At 40.2% G+C, this 23,816-nt stretch overlaps 1 protein-coding gene across 3 annotated transcripts; it reads right to left on the reverse strand.

Annotated features, from left to right (window-relative positions):
- Nucleotides 1–590: 590 nt before the first annotated feature.
- On the reverse strand, nt 591–23,431 carry LOC113053073 (calcipressin-1-like). 3 transcript variants are annotated; one of them, XM_026217739.1, is made up of 5 exons: nt 22,998–23,130; nt 3,537–3,829; nt 2,424–2,597; nt 1,924–2,083; nt 591–1,787 (listed from the first exon to the last, which is right to left on the reverse strand). In XM_026217739.1, exons 2-5 carry the CDS (start codon nt 3,621–3,623, stop codon nt 1,612–1,614), a joined length of 597 nt encoding a protein of 198 aa, XP_026073524.1. In that variant the 5' UTR covers nt 3,624–3,829; nt 22,998–23,130; the 3' UTR covers nt 591–1,611. The 3 variants fall into 3 exon arrangements, with proteins under 3 accessions (XP_026073524.1, XP_026073522.1, XP_026073523.1); XM_026217737.1 differs by lacking the exon at nt 3,537–3,829 and having other exon boundaries at nt 22,998–23,431; XM_026217738.1 differs by lacking the exon at nt 22,998–23,130 and having other exon boundaries at nt 3,537–4,005.
- Nucleotides 23,432–23,816: the final 385 nt, after the last annotated feature.

A 23,816-nucleotide genomic window follows, 5' to 3' on the forward strand; every position in this document is an offset into this window, starting at 1 on the left:
ATTCACAATGATCCAACCCTCTCAAGATGTCAACAGCTTTAATGAATCTAAAACAAGTCAGGGTCATCAGCTGCTTGATGGGGAAAAGTCTGGGTCTGAAGAGAAGGCCAGCTGACCAATGACGTGGTCAGATCCTGTGCTGTTCAACCCCAGGCCTAATTAACAGTTCACATGGGAAATAATTATATTTTTGAATGTATCATTTTGACTTTAACAAGCTAGTTAAAAGATATGTTGGTGGAGATGGCCATGAGTCACTGTGGACTGTAGATATTTCTATCAGCTCTGCCAGCTTGAACTTGATGCTGAATAACTCCACATGCAAGTGGGAACAATGGTTTACATTGAGACAGCCAGGCATGAGGCTCACAGATTCTATTTCAAGGCAAAAAAAGAGGCATCACCTTGAAAAGTCCCCGACTTGCGTCAGTACTGCACTTCCAGCATACTGGATGAATGCTGAGTCATCTTTTGAAAATGGCTAAATGCATAAAACTCGAGAGGCATGTGGGCTGAAAATCAGAACACTCACAATTTCACAGACTAAAATACCCTTTCACTTCAAAAAAAGGTCAAACGGAGAGCACAAATGAAGAACAAAATTTGTTTTAATGACATGTTATGGCTGTTATTCATGTTTGACAGGACAAACACCCAAGCCTTTGTCAAACCAGTGACAGTTTCAAAATAAAGTAAAAAAAAAAAACTGCATATACTATTATATACAGACATAACCAGTAAAAGGCATCAGAAATACATTATTAAGCTCAATGTAATAAAATCAATTGGTGTACATCCTGGTAAAGAGGGTAACAGTCCTCCATCAAAACTAATTACAGTGTTATGGTCCTACAAAGAACTCAAGCAGATGAAATTAAGGACCTTACCTTTCAGTACATCCTTAGGATTTTAAAACAACGTTTAAACAATGGACTCTTGTTTAACTCTCCTTCCCCCAGAAAAAAAAGCCAAGTCTTAAGCTGTAGATATATAGTCAAATTAAAACAATGTTTTACAACGAGAACACTTAATCGTGATTCTTCAATTTAGGAACATGCTGAGGCACATGGTGGAACAAAATTTACAATTGCCATATGAATGGGAAAAATATCCCCCCAAGTTTTGTGACAAAATATTTACTTCATAGTCAGTATTTATTCTACATCGAGTTCCAGTAATCTTGATTCAATAAGAGCCTGAAAATATCAAGCTAAAACTAAAAAGAAATATAAACTAATCATATGACAGAAATAGAAATATAAACTAATCATATCACTGACTGGGATTCAACATGCTTCCCAAGATACAAAAAAAAAAAAAAAAACACACACTACACAATAGGAGACTCATGTTCTCCATGTCCACAGTTACCAATGAAGCACTCTTAAAAACCCCCAATCTGCAAAAAAATGAGTCACTCTACCACTGCATGCAATGACCCCTTTGCCCTGATGGTGGAAATTTACATTATGCCTCCCTCCACAGGGCTGAGGTTCTGTCTTAAGGTGTCCTCTGGTGGTCTGTTGGACCAACTGCATGCTACGGCAGATCCCCCAGAGGGTCCTGTGATAGTAAAGCAAAGATTATGGCACAATGAAAGGTTCCCTAGGATCACTGCATGACAGAGGGAGTGAATTCTGGTCGACGGGTCTGGATGATTTTTGGACGTGGACTTCTGCCTTCATCCATATCCTCCTTATTTCCTGAGCTTTCTTGATTGTTTTCGCAAACATGCACAACCACGCTGGGAGTCGTGGGAGTTCCTGGTTGAAGTTCATACTTTTCACCTGTCGAATAGACAGAATTTATTATTAGAAGTTGAAAGCAGGTCAAATTAAATGAATAATTTATGCAATGACCTATTTTTTTTTGTTAATGGTACATTCAGAAAAAAAGGATTACATTTAGAAACATGTTTCGTACCTGGCCCTAGTCTGGCGATGGCACACAGTAGGTCATAGTTAATGACAGGTTTGGCGTCCTTTGACTGCTCCCAACCAACTGGAGGTGATGGAGGAGGGGACAGGAGGAACTGCTTATCTGGTTTAGGAGGCTCCAGGTGTGGACTTCCAATGTGCACAGACTAGAAAGAAGGCAAGGTGGAAAAAGAAAGATTATTATTTGTTTATTTATTTTTGGTGATAAACAGTACACTGTAGGCCTAACTAGGCGTGATAAAATAAACAGTAACAATTAAAGAATAATGTAAAGTCACAATTGGTCATTATCGCAAAATAAAGCCTACAAAACGAAAACGTGAAAAGACATTAAAGTTTTGCAGGAAATAATATTTTTAAACACACACACGCACCTGCACATATATTTACACATATACACACACACATACACACACAATATAGATCTCATTTTAAACAAAATATGAAAGAATATTAATGTATTAGGCTACTTTTAAGGTGACATACCTGGGCAAAATAGAGTCGCACCTCCCTGCCATTAAAATCACTTTTGTGCAGCTTTGCTCTTGCTTCTGCAGCGGCCAGAGCATTGGTGAAATTAATTCTCACCCGACGAAAACTCTTAAAGTACTGGAAGGTGACGTTTCGGTCAAAGGCATGGAACAGATCCTCAAAACTTGCCTGTGGATGAGAGGGAAAAATAAATCTCTAATGAATATACCTGACTTTATGTATCTTCATGGAAACAGAAATTAGGAAATGAACATTACGTGGGACTCAGGAGTATCCAAATAAACATTTCCTGTGGCGCAATCTGATCTCAAGTGTTAAGTGTGCCCCCATTTAGGGTCGGAGTAAGACTGGCAACCTTTCTAAGCAGCCTTAAGTCTAAACCACTAGATCAACAACCATCCGTGGCGGTGAGCCTGCGCTCGTAAGACATTACAGTGCTGAATCCATTTAGCTTGTTTTTGGGGATGCTGCCAGATTGATATTCAGTAAACCCTTCTATATTAAACCGTACTGACGCACATAGTCCTAATCTAATGCACATCCTAAAAATGACCACGTCTGTCAGTGCTCGGCAAGATATTGGTTTCCAAGGTAACAGAGATTTCCTGCATGCTGTGAACACGCAGCCGGACCTGACAGAAAGAGTCCCGATTTACCATTTCAAACTATGCAGAGATTTATTAGGGTATGATCCACAAATCCTGTTATTGTGCATTGGCGTTGAGTGCGTAAGAGCTTACGTCAGATACAAAAACCCCAAACTGTCCAGCCAAACACTCATTAAATGTTCCCACAGCATCTTATTCCATGACCTAACCACTACTACCACAACCAACCAACTAGGTCAATTAGCTAAATACATAAATCATACAGAAGTAGGTAATTAAATACACAAACCACCCAGAAAGCACAAACTAAAGTCATCAATTAAAGACAAGAGACTGCATGGGAATTCAGAGAGCTGTTGGATAGCTTTCTATCATCCGTTCTTTCATTCTTAATGGCTGAAACACATACATTCTAGCAGTTTGACTTAATTATTCTAGTATTTAATTGAAGCATAAAGCTATTTTGATACTGTAAGGCACCATGTCAGTGAAGCCTTACCCTCTGCTCAGGTCTGTTAAACATATCTGGATCCTCTAAGGAAGCGATAAGGCAGAAAGGGTTACACTTCAAGGTTTTCAGATGCATGACTGAAGCCCGCTGACGGATCCTCCGGAGGACTTGAGAGGTTAGAGAATGTAAAGGGCAGGAGGGGCTGAGACGTGTCCGTTTTGCCTTCCCCAGCGTGAGGACGCGAATGAAGCCTGCTTCAGGAAACAAATGCTTCGAAATCGCCCTCTTCGTTTCTGCTTCTCTTCCTGTCCTTCTCAGACGGTCTCAGTACAGCAGAGAGCCTAGAGCATTTTCACAAAGGAAATAGGTCAAACTGAGCAATGCACAGAAAATAACCCCCCCTTGTGTCCGCGTACTGTGGTTACGTAACGCTATTTTATTGAGACAGAATCTTCTGGAATAGTTTGTGCTCCTGCACCACCGACCAAGCTTTCTAAGACTGCATCTCACTCATCCGTGTCCTTTTATATAAAGGCCCCTCTCAGCCGCACGACAACATGCTCCACCCACTGCATGGGAGGGGTGACTCAGCTAGCAGGCTCCGCCCCATTTTACCATTCTGCACCGAAACGAATGGCTCTACTGATTAATCAAAGACTCTCTCTCACACACAAACACAGTGAAAGTGCAAGTCTTGGAAACTATGTGCCACTGCTTTCCATGCAGCTCAGATCCAGTTCAGCCAATCTCTGCTCATATCAGTCATACCGTATCAGGACAAACAGTGTGGTAAAACAATGATCTGTATCGCTCATCACACAGTACTGTAGGTCTCTTTCATGCTGCCCCTCCCATTGTGATGGAAAATCTAAATCAGCTGAGCTGGGCAGAAGGGCAGCTGTGTTATCAAAAGCTCCCCACAGCATACTTTCCATGGGTGTTCATTTTCTCCTGTCTGACTCCAGGGGCAGCGGATTTGTACTGTTGTTATTGAAGAGCAGCTTTTCAGTTTCTATCCGTTTAAGCGGCATTCGGTTTTCATATCAGGTTTATTTGTAACATGTCTGCATGATGTTATTATCTCAGAATCTTGCAAGCAATACGAACACAATCCATATTCTCTCACCCTCCTGTACTACACACTGTTATCACCAAATACTGAAACTGACGAAAGTGCAGCTGATGCAAAGAGATGAACTGTTATTCTCTTTTAAAATAAACATCATCTGTGTGGCCTTTCAAACTAACTGGAAACATTTACAGGCTTCTTGTATTTATTTATTTATTTATTATTACTCTTTATTTATTAGACATTTACAGGCTTAATAACACTATTAAACAGACGCTGTCAATCCAAAAAATAGGTCACAGGTCTGTGGCTAGTGGCCAGCAGACGGAAAAAATAATGCTATATGCAAATAGTAACACTTTGACAAATTGAGCAAACTGTAGACTTTACATAAATTTTTATGTATTTTGTAATGATTGACATTTTAAACATCTAGGCTAAATGTAAACACATTTTGGTACGGTGTTGGGTCATCACAATTTGCTATATTTTTTTGCAATTACTAATATATATATATATATATATATATATATATATATATATATATGTGTGTGTGTGTGTGTGTATATTATATTTATATATATATATATATATATATATATATATATATATATATATATATATATATTATTCATAAAATATAATAGAAAATAAATGCTGCTCTTTTGAACTTTCTATTAATCAAAGAATCATGAAAAAAAAGATCAGTAATGTAATGGCTGCTGACATTTCTACTATAACATTTACACATAGTATATTCATATTCAAAATCTGTCAGGAGGTTAGTTGTGAATAGGTTAAGTGTTTATGTGTAGCAGTTGTATAGTTTGTTCTTTTTTGTTTATATATATATATATATATATATATTAGTCAAAATCTGTCTGGAGGCTAGCTGTTTATAGGTATAGTATTATGTGAAAGCATTCATATAGTCTGTATTTTTAGCTTACATATAAGTAAATATTTATATATATAGTATATTTACAGTCAAAATCTGTCAGTAGGTTAGTTGTTCATAGGTTTATACTAGGGATGTCAACGATTAATCGATGATCGATTAATTGTCGATAAGAGATGCAATCGATTAAGGCTGTCGATGGTCGGTTAACCGATTCAATGTTGGGCTGCGTGCGGCTCATGCGCACTCAACACGTGCGAGCGGCTGTGAGTGACGGTGACGATATATAAAAGCATCATCATTCATTCACAATGTACAAATTAAGCTTTTAATGTGATTTAAACTTTAAAGTACATTAAAATAGAAACAACATAAAAGTTCTTCAACATTAAAAGCAATAGAAATGTAGTTACTAATCATTTCATCAGATAACTGTTTTATATCGTGCGCTTTGCAGGGCTGCGGGACACAGTGACAGGACAGGTAGTCTATTCATTCCTACAACTTGTTAATTCATTCCTACGAATTATAAATGTGGCAATTGTCCATGTTTCATTAATTTTGTTCCCTAAATAACCCATGATTTAAGTGAAATAAGGGAACAAATTAATAAATCGAACGAATTCTTAATTCATGAAATCTTTAATTTCCCTTCCCATGTTTACCACAGTAAGAGATGCGAAAACAGTTATTAAAAGCGAAAGATAATAAAATAAACCTGGGAAATTAGAGGGTTAGACTATGAAGATTTAGGAAAAGAAACAATGCCTAAATATACTGAATTTGTGGAAATTCGTGACCAACCGGCAAACCAGAACAAAGCCGCGTAAAATGTAATTATCAATGAAGATTCGGGAGGAGCGCGTCAGATACTTAGCCTAATCATCACAGGTGGACCACAATCAAGTAATCAATCCCACAGTATAAATATCGCTGACTTACCTCTATCCATTGACGGTTTATCAGCATGCTGGTTCGCTTCGTCAGTCACCTTATCACAGACCCAATTTTCGTACCAACAAAGAGCGCTACACAGGGGATTTATAAGACCTGCTGCTTTTTCCGGACCCGAGATCATTTCTACCCAGCCAAACACGGCCGTTGAGCAGCATTAAGCGTCATCGCGACAGCTGCTATCCTCGCCAAGCCACACATCGTGGCCAATAGACCGTGCAACTCCGAGCTCGTCTTGCTCGATACACGATCGTGCCGCCCGAGACCGAGCTCTCGTCGAGCGCTGGACTGCAGCAGAAAGAATCCAACCACGGCTCAGTCTTTCACCACGGCGTTCCGGCCGAGTGGCAGTTTGGGGCCGCTTCCTCTAGCGGCGCAGACTAATACATTTCCAGGCGAAGACGCTAAAAAACAGGTTCTTCTTTTTTCTTCATTGGATTTTTACGGCAGTTTGCATTCAAAGTGTTGCATCTAAAAGCAGTTTGCGGCTAAAGTTTTGTTAAACTACGTCTTGACGTAGTTCCGTCTAATTCTAGTAGCGTTTTATGGCGGTTTTGGCCAACCAACGTAAAGGTGCATTACCGCCACCCGCTTATCCGGGACTACAGATCCACCGTTCCGTCGGATGATGATGCCACTTTTTAACCACGAAGTCAAAGGCATTAGGTTAGATTATTGTAATGCCTCGTTCTCAGGCCTTCCAGCTAAATCGTTGAGCAAGCTTCAGTATTCTGCCGCACGCTTGTACTTCTCCTCGCGAACACATTACACCGGTTCTTTCACAATTACACGGGCTTCCCGTAAACGTGAGAATCGATTTTAAAATTCTTATCTTAACATACTAGGCACTTCACGGGACTGCACCGGAGTATCTTTGTGAACTCATCAGTCCTGATATTCCATCACGCTCTCTTCGCTCTACTAACTCTCTTTCACTTCACCAGCCATAATGTGAGCTAAGACCATGGGGGAAAGAGCCTTTTCATATAAAGCCCCTAAGCTATGGAATGTACTTCTGCACATCAGATATGCACCTATGTTGGGCGATTTTAAAAAGTTGATTAAGTCACATTTATTCAAGACTGTCTGTCTTTAATGGATTGTTGTATTGCTTTTGGCGTTTGTTCCTACAAATAAAATGCATTATTATTACATTCGCCTTACCGCGCACGTTTAAACCTCGCCGAAATGATACAGAAATAAGTTAAAAAAAAAAAAAAAAAAAAAGGGCGCCTGCTAAATGCTTAATTTAAAATTTAATTTCCATGCAAGTCTTCTGGTAGGACCAAATCATTTAGGGACCTATTTTACCATTCTCTGGCTTGAGCACTCCAAATTAATCTAAAACGCATCTGCCCTCGTGTTTTGATGCAGGATAGCAAGTGTGAGTAAAATTACCATCGCCTTTTAAGGACCGTAATACGAAAAAACCGGAAAGTAAATCTCTTTAGAAACCACTTGGAAGCGAATAGCACATAACTGCTGTTAACCCATTTGCTCCAACGGCCCCAGTCTATGTTTTATTTTCACAGCACGTTAAACATCACTCTCTTACTTGATCTGGATAAACCGCGCATCAATTGAAGTCCAAAGACTTTGGCTTTTATATTTTACCAATATTTCGATAAAACATAATTCCAGTGATTAATTTTCCATCATGTCAGGAAAACTATTCCTATTCCTGAACTGTAAACGTCAAAGTGTTAGCTTGTGGACAAATGTTGATCATGGATCTAGTCAGAAAGAATCATGAACAGAAACATCTTTATTTTGGGTATATAATTTCTGCCTCCATGCCAAAAATGGGGGGTGTCTGGTAAGGGGTTAACGTTACTGCTATAATCATGTCTTTCGGTACAACGCCTTACAAGACTAAACATGCTCAATCGTTTCCAAAAGCCTCTGTTTCCACAGTCCATAATACAACGTGAAAACAGCGTTCCAAACGTATCCGCTCGGGCGTCCGTCTAAAGAGCCCGGAGGCCAAATGAGAGGAACGATGCTTTTCCAACAGGAACATAATGAGGTGGACAAGGCCTGAGGAATTGTCAAATCAGGCAACAATTGCTAAGCTGGTAACACAGTAGGCTACCCATCCATTTTTAGCTTGCCCCATCAAATATTACTAACACTTTTTACTCTTCCCACAGCCAACATCTACAGCAGCCGAAGCAAGTAGCCTTTTATGTACCTCCTCACTGCCGCAGCAGTGTCTGCTCCCGCAGGAGCCTTTCCTGTACCTCCCCACCGCCACTGCAGTGTCTGCTCCCGCAGGAGCCTTTCCTGTATCTCCCCACTGCCGCTGCAGTGTCTGCTCCCGCAGGAGCCTTTCCTGTATCTCCCCTCTGCCGCTGCAGTGTCTGCTCCCGCAGGAGCCTTTCCCGTATCTCCCCACTGCCGCAGCAGTGTCTGCTCCCGCAGGAGCCTTTCCCGTATCTCCCCACTGCCGCAGCAGTGTCTGCTCCCGCAGGAGCCTTTCCCGTATCTCCCCACTGCCGCAGCAGTGTCTGCCCCCGCAGGAGCCTTTCCCGTTCTCCCCACTGCCGCAGCAGTGTCTGCTCCCGCAGGAGCCTTTCCTATACCTCCTCACTGCCGCGCAGTGTCTGCTCCCGCAGGAGCCTTCCTACACCTCCTCACTGCCGCAGCAGTGTCTGCTCCCGCAGGAGCCTTTCCTATACCTCCTCACTGTCGCGCAGTGTCTGCTCCCGCAGGAGCCTTCCTACACCTCCTCACTGCCGTAGCAGTGTCTGCTCCCGCAGGAGCCTTTCCCGTTCTCCCCACTGCTGTAGCAGCGTCTGCTCCCCCGGGAGCCTTTCCTACACCTAAATATATATTTAAAAAAAATATATATATAATAATAAATAAATAAATAAATACCACACATCACCTCCGCCTAAAGGCATGCCATGCATACGAGGTCGCGGTGATAGCATCATGTATCGACAATAGTCAAGACGATACTAGGCCCATTCTCCAACCAACATTTTTTAAAATAATCATTAGGCGGCCTACCTTAATTCGGCTATCAAACCGCTCCGTTATCCCATCTCAGCACTGCATTTCCCGCTCGCCCCTGCTCTCAAAGGATGATGTGAGCCCGTAGGTAAAAAAAAAAAAAAAAAAAAAAAAAATTCACTGGACAAGCGAGATGACCGTAGTGCCGACTACATGAACTAGCAGTATTTAAATATAGTATTTATACTTAATACCAGTGTATCAGTACGTCCGAAAGTATATTTTTTGATTATTGGTGATTCCATAGGCTCTTTTCGTGCACCTGCATGGGCAAAATGGTAAATAGTAAGCTCAGATAGTATAAAGAATCTTTCTCTTACTCCACCCATGCACGACTACATCGTCGATATGTACCATCGATCTCACGTGCTGACAATGACCACATTGCCGATACATGGCACCTATTTGGGGTACACTGGCACAGGAAATCCAATTTATTTTTGCACGCTTAATTTCGGATACTATGACTGCACCAAGATTTTTCGGACTCATTATCGGAAGCAGCTCATTGGATTTGCTAAACAATTATTCAAGTAAGCCTCACAGCGTCTACCCTCGTAGACAAATAAATCATCCTTAGTATCGAACTCCCTGCCAGGCCCTGCAAGAGGGCTCCCGGTTGAACCAACCTTTGCCTTCTCCATTCTACTATCAGCAAAGCTTACTCGTTTGACATCGCAAGTATTAAAATCCTGCCAGATGCTTTCCCACTTAATCAATCTTGGACTTTCCATCCGACCACCAGCGAAGCTTACCCGATTAAAAAAGGCAGATTAACCAAAAAAAAAAAAAAAAAAAAAAAGCGACATTTACCTATCGAACACCAATGAGTACATTGCAGCCCAAACAAATTCTCCCTCCGATGGCAAGATGTACCCATCCAATACCGCAAGTTACGCTTTCGCCGAACACTAACGGACTCTTCGCAGATAAAACAATTTTCTCAATTCTCAATTTTTCAATTTTCCCTCCGATGGCTGGAGAGACTACCCATCTGGTGTCGCAAATTTTAATATATATAATAAATAAAAATAAATATAGAAAATAAATAAATAAATAAATAATAAATAAAAAGACACCGGATGCTGGCCATAGCCTCCTGACCAGATAACCTTACCTTTTTCAATCCTATGGCCGGCAAGGCTTCTCTCTTCGATGCCAAGAGCTTGAGCTCCCATCGGATGCTGACGAGAGCCTCCCGGCCAGACAACCTCACCTTTTCCATTCTGCGGCCAGCAAGGCTTACCCGTTCGTTGCCAGGAGCTCACACTCCCTTCGGACGTAGGTGAAAGCCCCCGGCTACCTGCTTTGCCATTCTGTCTTACGTACGGAGAGGTTTACCCATCCAATGCACGGAGTCAGGGCTCCCATTGAATGTAGGTGAGAGCTTCCCGGCTAGACAACCTTACCTTTTCCGTCCTTTGGCCAGCGAGGCTTAACCGTTCTATCCGGGAGCTAAGCTCCTGTCGGACGAAGGTAAGAGCCTCCTGGCCGGACAACCTTTTCCGTCCTTCAGCCAGAGAGGTTTACCCGTTCGATTCCTGGAGCTAAGCTCCTATCGGACGTCGGTCCGAGCCTCCCGGCTAGACAACCTGACCTTTTCCATCCTCGGCCAGTGAGGCTTACCCGTCCGATGCGAGTGCTCCCATCGGACACTGGCGACAGCCTCCTGGCCAGCCAACCACGACCTTACCGCGTGGTTTAGGTTACAAACCTACAAGCAAGCTGTTCAAATGCTGCAAGTACCAAACACACAATAAACTCTCCTTCCTTCCTATGGTCGCCAAGGCTAACCCGTCTCTTGCCGGGAGTAGCAAACTCCCTTAAAACGCTGACGACAGCCTAACGACCACACAAACTTACCTTTTCCATCCTACGGCCTGCGAGGCTCACCCAGTTTTGTCCCCGCCGGATGCTGGCAAGAGCCTCCTGGCCACCTATCGTTACCTTTTCTGTCCGCCATCCGGAGAGGCTTACCCGTTCGATGCGTGTGCTCCCTTCGGACGCCGGCGAGAGCCTCCCGGTTAGACAACCTTACCTTTTCCTTTTCTATGGTCAGCGAGGCTTACCCGTTCGATGTGTGTGCTCCCTTCGGACGCTGGCGAGAGCCTCCTGGACAGACTTGCTTTACGTTTCCACTCTACGGTCGGCGAGGCTTACCCGTTCGATGTGTGTGCTCCCTTCGGACGTCGGTAACAGTCTCTCGGCCACGCAACTTACCTTTCCATTTGACGGTAGGCGAGGCTTAACCGTCCGACGCTACGAGTCTCGTCCTCTCGCCAAATCCTGCAAAAAAAAAAAAAGCTACCCTCAGCTACTCTCACATCTTTTAACCCCGTCTGGCGAGGCTTACCCGTTCGATGTTCTGAGTTAGAGGCCCCATCGGATGCTGCGAGAGTCCTCCCAGTCGGGTTTTCCTTTCCAACCCTCCCCGTCCGCCGAGGCTTACCCGTCTGTCGCGTGTGCTCCCTTCAGACGTCTGGCGAGAGTCTCCCGGACGGGCCTATGCTTGCCAGCCGCAAGCGAGTCTCATCCATCCGATGCCGTGAGTCGGGATCTCCCTTCGGATGTTGCCAGAGTCCTCCTTGTCGGCTAGCCCAAAAGCTTTTTATCTGCCAAACCGAGAGGACCCAGACGTCCGTCATCCTGAGTCTCAATCTCCTGTCGGAGGCTTCATGGGCCCTCTCGGTCAGCGTTAGGCCCTTCACCCACTGAATAGCAGGGGCTATCAGCCAGTAGGGCCCGTACGCCGACACCGTGACCTATTCCGGTCGAGGCAACTCGGGTCCTCCCGGTCGGGCACCACAACCACGCTGCTCCTCCTCATCGGCCGGTAGGGCTCACCGTTCCAACACCAAAAAGCTCCAGTTGAGCATCGGCCCGAGCCCTACCGACCGGGCGCCAACAACCACGTAGTTCACTAGCTGCAGCCGGTAGGGCCTACTCTCCCAACTCCCAAGTCGCTCCCTCCGGAGTACGTAGGCCCTTCCAGCCTGCCAACGAGATGACTTCTCAGAAACCAAATCAGCCCCCGCCAGTACTCTGCTTTTTGGGGGGGCATTCTTTAAACTGGCGGCTGTCCTCTTGTACATTTGCCTTTTTGGGGGGTACTCTAGTTTCGGGCAATTCCCGAGCTCGGAGCCCTTCCCCGGACAGCACGCCAAATACGCATACCATACCTCAGCTAATTATATGTAAGCGTGAACTAGTGAAATGTAATTATCAATGAAGATTCGGGAGGAGCGCGTCAGATACTTAGCCTAATCATCACAGGTGGACCACAATCAAGTAATCAATCCCACAGTATAAATATCGCTGACTTACCTCTATCCATTGACGGTTTATCAGCATCCCTCCTCCACCCCATCTCCTCACTTCAAGTTCACTTTACAATATACGGGGAAGGGGGGGTACTCTAGTTTCGGGCAATTCCCGAGCTCGGAGCCCTTCCCCGGACAGCACGCCAAATACGCATACCATACCTCAGCTAATTATATGTAAGCGTGAACTAGTGAATGAAGACTATGGGGTCCAAATCATGGTCGCGATCTAACATTTTCCAGTTAACCTATTATTCCTCTAATAAACAAAGCTTTTATACCACACTTGTCATAATCAGATCTTATCATTTCTAAATAAATAATTGCTGGATTCAAAACAGTGATTAATAGGCGCTGTGACCGACACATTCCTGGAGCATTCACTGCTGTCACTAAACGGTGACGCCGAGCATCGTTCACAAGTTTCTGCATGGACCTGACTATGGCACAGGTTCTAAGCCCTGGGACAAAATGGGATGCTTTAAGGAAAATTTATAGCCTACTAAGTAATAGGCCCAACATAAAAATAACAATTTGTTTTCATGCTTTTTTTTTTTTTTTTTTTTTTCTTTTTTAAATAGGCTATGCGAAATATATCCGACTTAAATAATTAAGATTAACGGATTTAAAACAGAAGTGTGGGCGCTCCATAAGTTCACAAAAAAACAAAACAAAAAGGATGACAACGCATTCTGTTTGTTTGCTTTATTTTACAAGAGCCAAATCTTCTGTTTTTATTGTGAGTGTGCACAAATGAAAGTAAACACTTTTGCGGAAAATATATATATTTTTCTTCTGTCTCAGCTGTTTCGATCGCGCTGGAGCCTGCTGCACACGTAGCTATATTCTAGCGATTCAAACTTATATCGCAGTCTGTTCATTATCAAAATAAAATGTCAACTAAACATTAAAAGGTTACACTGGTCAGTTTAAATAGACCGTAGTATACCGGTCCACTCTGCTGTTATGCCAAGGACGTTTTTGCTCATATGAAGAGGATCATCTTTTCCGTCTATATGCGAATGCGTGTTAAGTACAAGCCTAGTTTACATTATAAATAATAGTTTAACATTCAAATACATTGCGAATATGGAAACATTTCGATTTGTGCCGAATGAGACATGAGCAATAACCTCCAAATAAATCTAGCCAAAGCCGCGCTCGCTCATCCTCGTGTGCCCGCATGCACTGTCACGATCTAATGCGCTGTATGCCGGATTTTTAAAAATCTGACATTTTCTAGGACAGAATCCAGCAGGATCAAATTAATGTGAGCAACTGTGTTTTGGTGCAGCAGCGCCGATGTAGTTCACTTAATGTGCAGCGCAGTCACACGCGCTCCACATTTCGGATAATTTTATACAATAATGTCAGTTGAAAACATTGCAATTGTGCTTTAAAATACAACAACGAGCACCACAAAACCATTTCAAGAGGCGCGTTCAGCGTTCTCCGTGCGGGATTGGAAACTGTCAACAAAGTAAAATGACCTCAAAAGTATGGCGCGCTCTCTTCATTTTATCAAATGATCATAATCGCATCTATTCATTTTTTAATCCTGCTACTAGCATTTTATTCAGACTAAAACCTCTTTAATTCAAGTGAGAAAGCGTTTTGTGTGTGTGTGTGGCTTTTGCACATCCTGTCATACCGCTGACTGCGTGCCTGCAATAGACGCATTTTGCAGTATTATGGTTAACGATTAATCGATTAATTGATCGTTAATTTAAACGACGATCGATCATGGAAATAATCGAAATTTGACATCCCTAGTTTATACCATTTTACTTCATTGTTATATGTCTGTATTTATGTAGCACCGTGGTCCTGTGAGGCACGACATTTTGATCATGACAACTTGACTTGACTTGAAAATTCAGCTTTATCATCACAGGAATGAATTACATTTAAAAAATATAATAAAAAAAGAAGACAATCATTATCGATTTTAATAATATTTCAAAATATTACTGTTTTAACTGCATTTCTGATACAATAATTGCAGCCGTGGTGAATATAAAAGACTACTTTCCGAAAAGAAAAAATAAATACCACTGACCTGGATGGCACTAACTCTGAAACTCACATTTCTTTTATCTATCTTTTTTCTCTTTCACTCAAATTTTCCCATCTATCTGGTAAAAGCTTTCCTGTCTGAGATAAGCACAGAGATGTCTACACTAGCTATAAGCATATGTCAGTCATATGTGCAGATGTTTTAGTCCAAAAGCTGGGAATCCAGTTCCAGTGGAACAAGGCTTCTCATAGGGTATGGAAAAGCAAAAACCTGAAACCAAATTATGACAAAGAGGAAGGAATACAGGGTGGAAAATGGAGAACAGAACAGCATTAAGTTCTGTTGCTGTATCTGGTGTATGCTTTTACACGAGTGGAAAGCAATGGTATTATTATGCATACAAAACATTCAGTTCTGTTTAGAAGCACACAACACAAACAGCTGAATTCATCATCTTTACATAGCTAGAAGCCAAAAATATAGTATATATATAATATATATATATATATATATAATTATTATAAAACAAATCTAAAATAATTATTTTAAATATAATAATAGTTTAACCTAATTTGCATTAATTTGATTTACTGTTACTTAATTTACGGTAAGTATAAAGTCAATTAAATTCATATATTTATCATCTACGTATTCATAACTGAAATACTTGAAAATGACATTTTCTACTGTCATGTCACTATAGACAGGGATGCACATAAGTGGTCCGCAGGTCCGCATGTGCGACCAAAATAAAAAATGCGTAATATATATATATATATATACTGACAGCGCATTTGCGTACCGACATGTTTGACAGCTGTTAATGCACAATTACCAGTCTATGCCTATCATTTCAAAGCACAATACAAAACAGTGACATTCATCCACTGACACTCTTTAATCAGCAGCAGTGCTAAATCCGGAAGCGAGTATACTTACAAGCCAGCAACCCGCCAAAATAAAAGCCTGCTGATTTTAAGTTTGAATATGATGAAAATGCTTCTTTTTTTGACGCTTTTTTCCAAAATGACTTAAAAATCGGGGAATACATAAAGTGATTCTTCTTAAAGAGGCAAACACAGTAGTAGGAAATATTAGCATTTTTTTTTTTACGTTTATTTACTATAAAATAAATGCATTTGTATTTAATACTAGGACTGCTTTTTATTTTTAATAATATCACACACCATTATTTAGTTTACAATTATTTAATTTTATAAAAAACTAAATAGTGTAATAATATTATAACTATTATTAATAAATTTTTTATAGTTGCATTTAATGGGCCACGCTATATGCAGTGTGAGAACCAAACCAAATCTCCAGGTTCTCTCTTATGAGAACCAGGCTAAAGAAATTATGTGCACCTCTGACTATAGATCAAATTAATATGTAAAAGATCAGAAAACTGAATTATTATCTAGACAAATGGCAAATTAAAAACTTATCTACCCCAATGTAAGGGTAAATGAAGTCATTATTTTCTGTCATAGTAATCATCAATGAAGTGATCATCTGTCATCAATGTAATGGAAAAAAAAAGAATCTGCTTTCAATTTCATGGCAAATGAGGTCATCGTAGGAATATGTGCAAAGTTGGGAAATGGGTCATGGGACAAGTATGACCATGACTTTACTTTCTACAGGCTGATATCACCGACTTGTCCACTTAAAATGCACACTTCATGTTTTGAAGCACCAATTCAGGAAGTGGGTTGCATGTTTCTAAATGTCAGTGTTTTGTTAGACCCTGGCTGTGGTTATGATATCAGAATGCTGAGGGAATGTCAATTCATCTGACACTTATAAAAGAGAACAGCTCACATTTTCCACTGACTAGACACCCATCTGAGTTTATGACGGCTTGAGGACCCAGGTTGCATATAGCAAGTGTCAAAACTCTTTCCAGACTTTCCACAAAAAGTAGCAACCAAAGTGGATTCTTTCATCAGGAGACAATTAGCTGACTATGAATAACTCCACAAAAAAAAAAAAAAAAAGGAACAACATTGACATTTATTGCCTCCAGAAAAATTAGACCGTGAAACCAGTAGAAAATACTCCAGACAAAGATTACTAGTAAAACTAAATCAACTATTAAAGCAGGGCTCCAGACTGACATTTGAGAGCAGTGGCACCAGCGCCACTAAGTTCTACAGATGGTGGTGCCAGGAGCAGATTTGGTAGCACTGGGTAGTCTTGCGTAGCCCTTCATACTGACGGCTAAAGGTCTAGAATTCATGGCAGCTTTCTTTGGCTAAGGCCTGCCTGACTGACACGTCAAACAACCAAACACAGTTCGTTTCGTTCAGCGGCATGTTTCGGGGCTTGCAAATATCGCCACAATAACAGACCGGTGTGTAAAACTCTCTGACATATTTTAAAGATTCTATGTCGCAACCTTTACATATTTTGCATACTTTTGAAAACCCAGCGTTTAGTTGATCCTGATAAGCGCTCGTCATCACAGTTGTAAACACTACGTTTTGTTCTTTCCAAAACGTTGTGATTTGATTACATTTTTACATTTTACACAAATGTTTGTTTACCACAAAGTATATTTACTTTGTTTATATTTACTAACGACTAAGCATAAAGTCGTGGCTTAGTGGTGAGAGCGTTTGACTCCTAACCCTAGGGTTGTGGGTTCGAGTCTCAGGCCGGCAATTGCAAGACTTAGGTGCCCTTGAGCAAGGCAGCGAACCCCCAACTGCTCCTCGGGTGCCGCAACATAAATGGCCGCCCACTGCTCCGGGTGTGTGTTCACGGTGTGTGTGTGCACTTTGGATGGGTTAAATGCAGAGCACGAATTCGGAGTATGGATCACTATACTTGGCTGTATGTCACGTCACTTTTATTTTGTTCATCCCATTAAAAATAACATTCAAACTGGATTATCTTCGAGTTTTAAAGTGCTGGAAATTGTTGTGTGAAATGCTTGAAAGGTTGTACAAACCCTGGAATGAATGATATAATGCATTCGCCTATTTCTACCTCAACACCATGGTTACAGTTAGCGTTACACTTCTGGTTTCCTGACATATTTCAGCACTGTTTATAACAGAGATTTCTCTGCAGAGTTTGAATGATTCTCACTAGATCTCGGAGTAACCAATCATTGTGAAACAAATTCAAACGTCTCTCACTGGATCTCGCAGCACTGTTGCATCTGTCTGTGCCATAACAGTGTTGTGAAATCAACTTTGGCTCCTGAGTAAAGCTGTCCTTAGTTTGGACAAGTTTGTTTACATCTCGTTTCGAGCTGATAAACGGTCCGCGCAGTGCAGCTGAAACGTAGTGCAGTTTAGTTTCACTTTCATTTTATTTGCCTTTTGAAATTTCTCAAATACAACTATAATGGCAGAGCTTAAGAGTTGGGCAACATGGTGGTTGCGCCAGTGCAATCGCTAACAAAAATTAGTCGCACCGGCAGAAAAAAATGTCAGCAGAATGTTCGTATAATATTTCCAATGCTTGAATTACTACATTCAATAAAGCCTTGAATTTTAGGCTTGAATATATGGGGAAAATGTATTGAAAAATAAAATAAAAAATAATGCGTTTTTCTAACCACCAGGCATAAGAGCATGTTCCAGTACACCCCCAAAACAAATTCAAGACACTGTAAAAGAGAATACTAGGACCACTTTAAACTTCCACTGTGTAGACGAAACAACAACAGCCATTTAACCAAATATGTTAAGGAAGTCAATGGGGACCAGAAGAGAAAACCAATATGTTAAATAATCTACCATTGGAGAACGGAGTATTAAAGAAATTTTTGCGAGGCTGACCCCCACTCTGGTCTGGTCTGTCTGGTGGTGATTATATGACCTTCTTCTCTAACCATATATTGGCATCCACATTATACATGTCCTAGAACTTGCTTCCTGTTTCCACACTGCATAACACAACGGAATAGATTTTAAATTTTCTCCATTCTCAGCAGCAGACTATTTTCCTATCACTTTTATTTTGCTCTCATCCCATTTCCATTTAACTCAAGATTTCCATCCTGTTTGGAAACCTGCATATGCCAGAGACCTGTTGCCTAAGCGCAGAATTAACCTAGCTGTACTATAGACAACAGAATTAACCTAGCTATACTATAGACAACTTTTAGTCTTTGGATATACAGTAAGTGCTTGCTTAATTGTGCATTACATACCAAAATCTCATTAACAAATACTCCTTTACCATGAGACAAACTAACAAAACCTGTTGTGCATCACTGTGGTAAATCAATATCTTGAGTTGAACTATATAAAAAGAGCAGCAAGAAACAGCAGGTCATTGTTCTACATTATAATAACAATGTCTACAACTTGACTTAAGGATGTCTGACGGCCACGGTTTGTGTAACAGCTCAACAAAGGTGATGTCAAGTGGAAAATTTATTCAGCCAAGACAAACACACCTATTCTCCACTGGAATTTCACAATCATCTTGTAGAAAAATGCCAAACAAATTAGTACAACATGCTTTGTTATTTATTGCTATGTTTATTTACTCAGCTACTTGACTTGTAAAGTACTCCAATATTTCAGACCTAAGCTCAAGGGACACTGCGGGTATATAATAAGTTTCCATTTCTTGAAAGCACGGCTACTGCAATACATCATAAACTGACGTTAAACAAATTATGGAGGAAGTATGTAAGGTTATACTTTCAAGACAAATAGCTAAATATTTAAAATGCTTCATTTGGAAGAATAAGAAACAAAACCACACAAAACTTCTGAACTGACACAAAAACTTTTAAAATGATTATGTTGTTTGATTAGGAAAAAAATAAATTAAAGTCACACCACTGATGTCCAATTCTGCATAAATTTTCCAAAAACCTGGTAAACAGAATTTATTTTATACCAATGAAAAGCCAGTCTTTTTCGCAGTTACAGTCGTTCAAGTTCAACCATCTCATGAATGCCTAATCATCAAATCTGATGCTTGCATCCTATCATTAGGAAAAAGATTATATCTACTTACGGCTCATTAAATAAGATTACTGTGAAGATTATGCAGTATAAAGTCCCATGTCACAAAGCAAGTTATCTCTGGTTCCATGAGCTCACTGTCAACTGGGTCTGGTTGCATAAAAGGCTTAGACTAGTCTTAAAAGTTAGTCATCTATTTTTTTTTTCTTTAAGACTGGTCATAACTTTTTTTAAACGTTTATATTAAAAAGTTGCTTTGTCTAACTTGAATCTGAAAAATAAGACTTCTTCCCCCCTTACCTAAGTGCTAGTTGGTCAAACTTGTTCTTAAAGGGATAGTTCACCCACAAATGAAAATGTTATGTTTATGTGCCTACCCCCAGGGCATCCAAGGTGTAGGTGACTTTGTTTCTTCAGTAGAACACAAACCAAGACTTTTAGCTCAAACCTTTGTAGTCTATCAGTCTTATAATGTTAGTGGATGGGAATCAAGGCTGAAACATTCAATAAAACTAAAAAAAAGAAAAAGATACACAAACAAAACCAAATTAAACCCTGCAGCTTGTGATGATACATCGATGTGTAAAGATAGAAAATGATCAGTCTGTAGAAGAAAATGAAAAGTATTTATGTAATGTTTTACCTCTAATGCACTGCAGTGTCTGAACTGTCTGAACTGTGCGCCTCCTCAAAACATAGCCTGCGTGTGAGGCATCTTCTATTTGCTTATGGCAGATCGCAGACTTTTAAGTGCATTACCAACACCTATCTCTCAAATGGACCATTGACACTATCTAAATTCTCAATTAGGAATGTCAAAGGTCCACTTGAAAGAAAGGTGGCGTTAATGCGCTTAAAAGTCTCCAAAACGCCATAATCTGCCAATCTTTTTCCGTCTTTAAACATCAATGTATCATCACGAACTGCAGGGTTTAATTTGGTTTTGTGTTTTTTTTATTTTATTGAATGTTTAGCCGTGATTCCCATCCACTTACATTATAAGACTGATAGACTGCAATGGTTTGAGCTTAAAATTAAGGCTGAACGATTTGGGAAAATAATCTAATTGCGATTTTTTTCCCCAATATTGCGATTGCGATTTAATATGCGATTTGTTTTGTAAAGATTTTTTTTATCCTCTTTTTTCCCCAACAAAACGTAATGAATTATTTAAATATGACCAACACAATATTAGATGCATTTAGTGTGAAATGTTCTTTCCCATAGGCTGGGCCTATTTGTTATAATTAAATTAAAACATGTATGACTTGAAATAAATGACATTTTTATTGAATTGCTCGTTACAGAAACATCTATGGCTTTGCCACTGTGCATTTCAATAATTTAAACAAAGGTATGCGCACTTTGTAAACACTGTGTGCAAAATTTACAGTCTGAAGAAAAAAATAATTAAAAATAATAATTATCTTACTGCTCCAAAGTCAGTAACATTTCACACAACTGCAACAGCATTTGCTTTGAAAATATTTAGTAAAATCAAAATAAATAAAGTTATAAATAAAAAAATGGAGAAATGCACTTTTAAATTAGACAAAAACTATTTGAATATTATAATTTGGAATAGATCAACCTCACTTATCAAGTACACAACAATAACACACCACACAGACTAAAGTTCACTACGAGTATGGCACTGCCAGCTATAATGATCCAACAGTTTTGTTCTCAGTGGCTCACAGGTTTTTTGCTAAGAAAACCAGAATATTGACTTTTGCTGGCTTCAAGGATGAGCGAGTGCAAGTCACAATATTCCCTCCTTGGCTAAAAGACGCTCTGAGGGAGCGCTTGTGGCAGGTACAGGTACTCTGGTAAGGCTCAGCTGTGCGGCTTGACCACATATCTGTAGTGCTAGCAAAAAACTCCACCGTTTTAACCTCCGCGGCGACTTTCTCTTTACACTTTTTGTACAGCTCCGGTATGGCAGTCTGACTGAAGTATGTACGGGAGGGTATATTGTTCCGTTTATCAAGCGTATATGTCAATGCCACGAATCCAGGCTTGGTCACCGTGCTGAGAGGCATCATATCTTTGGCTATGAACTCGGTTATTGCCCGAGTGATTTCCCCGTGCCGTTTTGAATTACGTTCATACGGAGTGACACTTTCGAACATTTCGGTCAGTGATCCCTGTCTTGAGGTATTTGGCCTGTCTGGCGCACTGGTGCTCGGCATTTTGGTCATACATTGATTTGTGGTATTTTTTTAAGTGCTGAAACAAGTTTGTAGTGTTACCCCGTGAAGTCGCAACGGGAGCACGGCATGCTCTGCATAACACCTGAAGCTGTGCAACATCTTCTTTTTTGAAACCAAAATAGTTCCACACCACCGACGTGCTGTTCCTCTTTGAGATTAAAGTCGCAGCTGTGTCAGTTACTGACTGTTCCGTCGAGGCAGAGGCCATTGCGCTACAGGTTAAAGATGAACTGACAGGATGAAAAGTTGTTGCAGCCGAGTTCTCCGCTCTTTCGCTCGCGTCACGTGCCCACCTCAAATAGCGCACGTTGCGATTAGAAAATCGCATTTTCTCATATCGCGATATTATCGCAAATGCAATTAATCGTTCAGCCTTACTTAAAATCTTAGTTTATGTACTACTGAAGAAACAAAGTCACCTACATCTTGGATGTCCTGTGGGTAAGCAAATAAACTTTATTAATTTTTTTTTATTTTGTGAACTATCCCTTTAAGACACGGTCTTTAACATAGTGGCTACAGTAGGTTTATGCAACTATCCCCAGATCTCAGATCTCAATCCAACAGAGCATCTTTTGAACAAAGTGGTATGACACATTTGCAGCATGAATATGCAGCCATATAAACATGATATAAATATACAATATGCATGTTTTTATTTTTAAACCAAGAAAACAAATGGCAATTTATGTGTAGTTCATCACATTAAATATGGATCTGTCCGTTATGTTTGACAAGAAAGAGTCCAAATAGTTTTTTTTTTCTTTATGTTTGACAAGTGTCCAAGTTGATCTATTGGTTTACAACATAAAACACATCTTTCTTTCTTTTTTTTTTTTTTTTGTGAGATGTTTTGTTTAAAAAGTGTGCTGGTGCTCTTTCTTTAACATATATTCTACTTGGTTTGATTATTTGATATTCAATGCAATGATTTTACATATTAAAATTGTTTTGATAATATATGAACATATGCCGTAATTAAATGCATCTTGATATCTGAATCTATATATCCTAGTTATTCATGCATTTCAGGCCTAAATAAGATTTTCGAGAGGAATACAGGAGTGTGAATTCATTATTACTCACTCTTAAAGGGTTTTCAATGGCAAAAACATCCACAGGAACTTTCCAGGCCACCAGTGAATCAGTCAAGTCGATAAAATGCACGTCCACTGTGGCCTCGCTGTCCTCATTACTCGACTGCTGCATCATGTATTATGGGAACAGATAAGAAACTACTCCCAGGTCGTAAAAAAAGTTTAATTCTTCCTGTAACGTTACTGGTATTAAGCATATGGCGTGACAAGCTAAGCTATCTGTCCATACTGTATGAAAATGTCACTAGCCTCACGCTCACTTTGGGAACCGATTTGACGTGTACAGTTATTCTTTTAACTGTAAACTATATGTTTGACCTTTAGCCTGAGTATTATAAGAATAAGTAACCTCATTTACTAATGAAAGCAGCAATCGACGTTTGCATTCGACTACTTCCCGTTTCCTTTAATTTCTACATATTCAATGATTCCAGCAGGGGGCGGTAAGATATCCTTGAAAATAACTGTATTTATAAACAGGTTGCATAAAAATTATGATTAAAATCACTGAGCGGTTAATTTATTAACTAACTATTGCTTGCCCGTTTACTTCAAAGACTGAACGGCTAATGCTGGAATTGGAGAGACGATTAGTCCTTTGAGACAAATTACACTATCAGGACGTTTTTGTCTTATTGAAGGCATTTTTTCACTTGTAATCTTTTAAACTTAGTCAATTCTAGATACTACCACTCAAACAGAGCTATTCCATTTTTTATATTGTAGATATAGGAATTATTAATTGTTAAGATGTTTTATGTGATCTTTTATTAACATAAGTAGATTTTTTATTGAGTCTTAACACTAC

Source organism: Carassius auratus, chromosome 34 (assembly GCF_003368295.1).
Source record: "Carassius auratus strain Wakin chromosome 34, ASM336829v1, whole genome shotgun sequence".
NCBI lineage: Eukaryota > Metazoa > Chordata > Actinopteri > Cypriniformes > Cyprinidae > Carassius > Carassius auratus.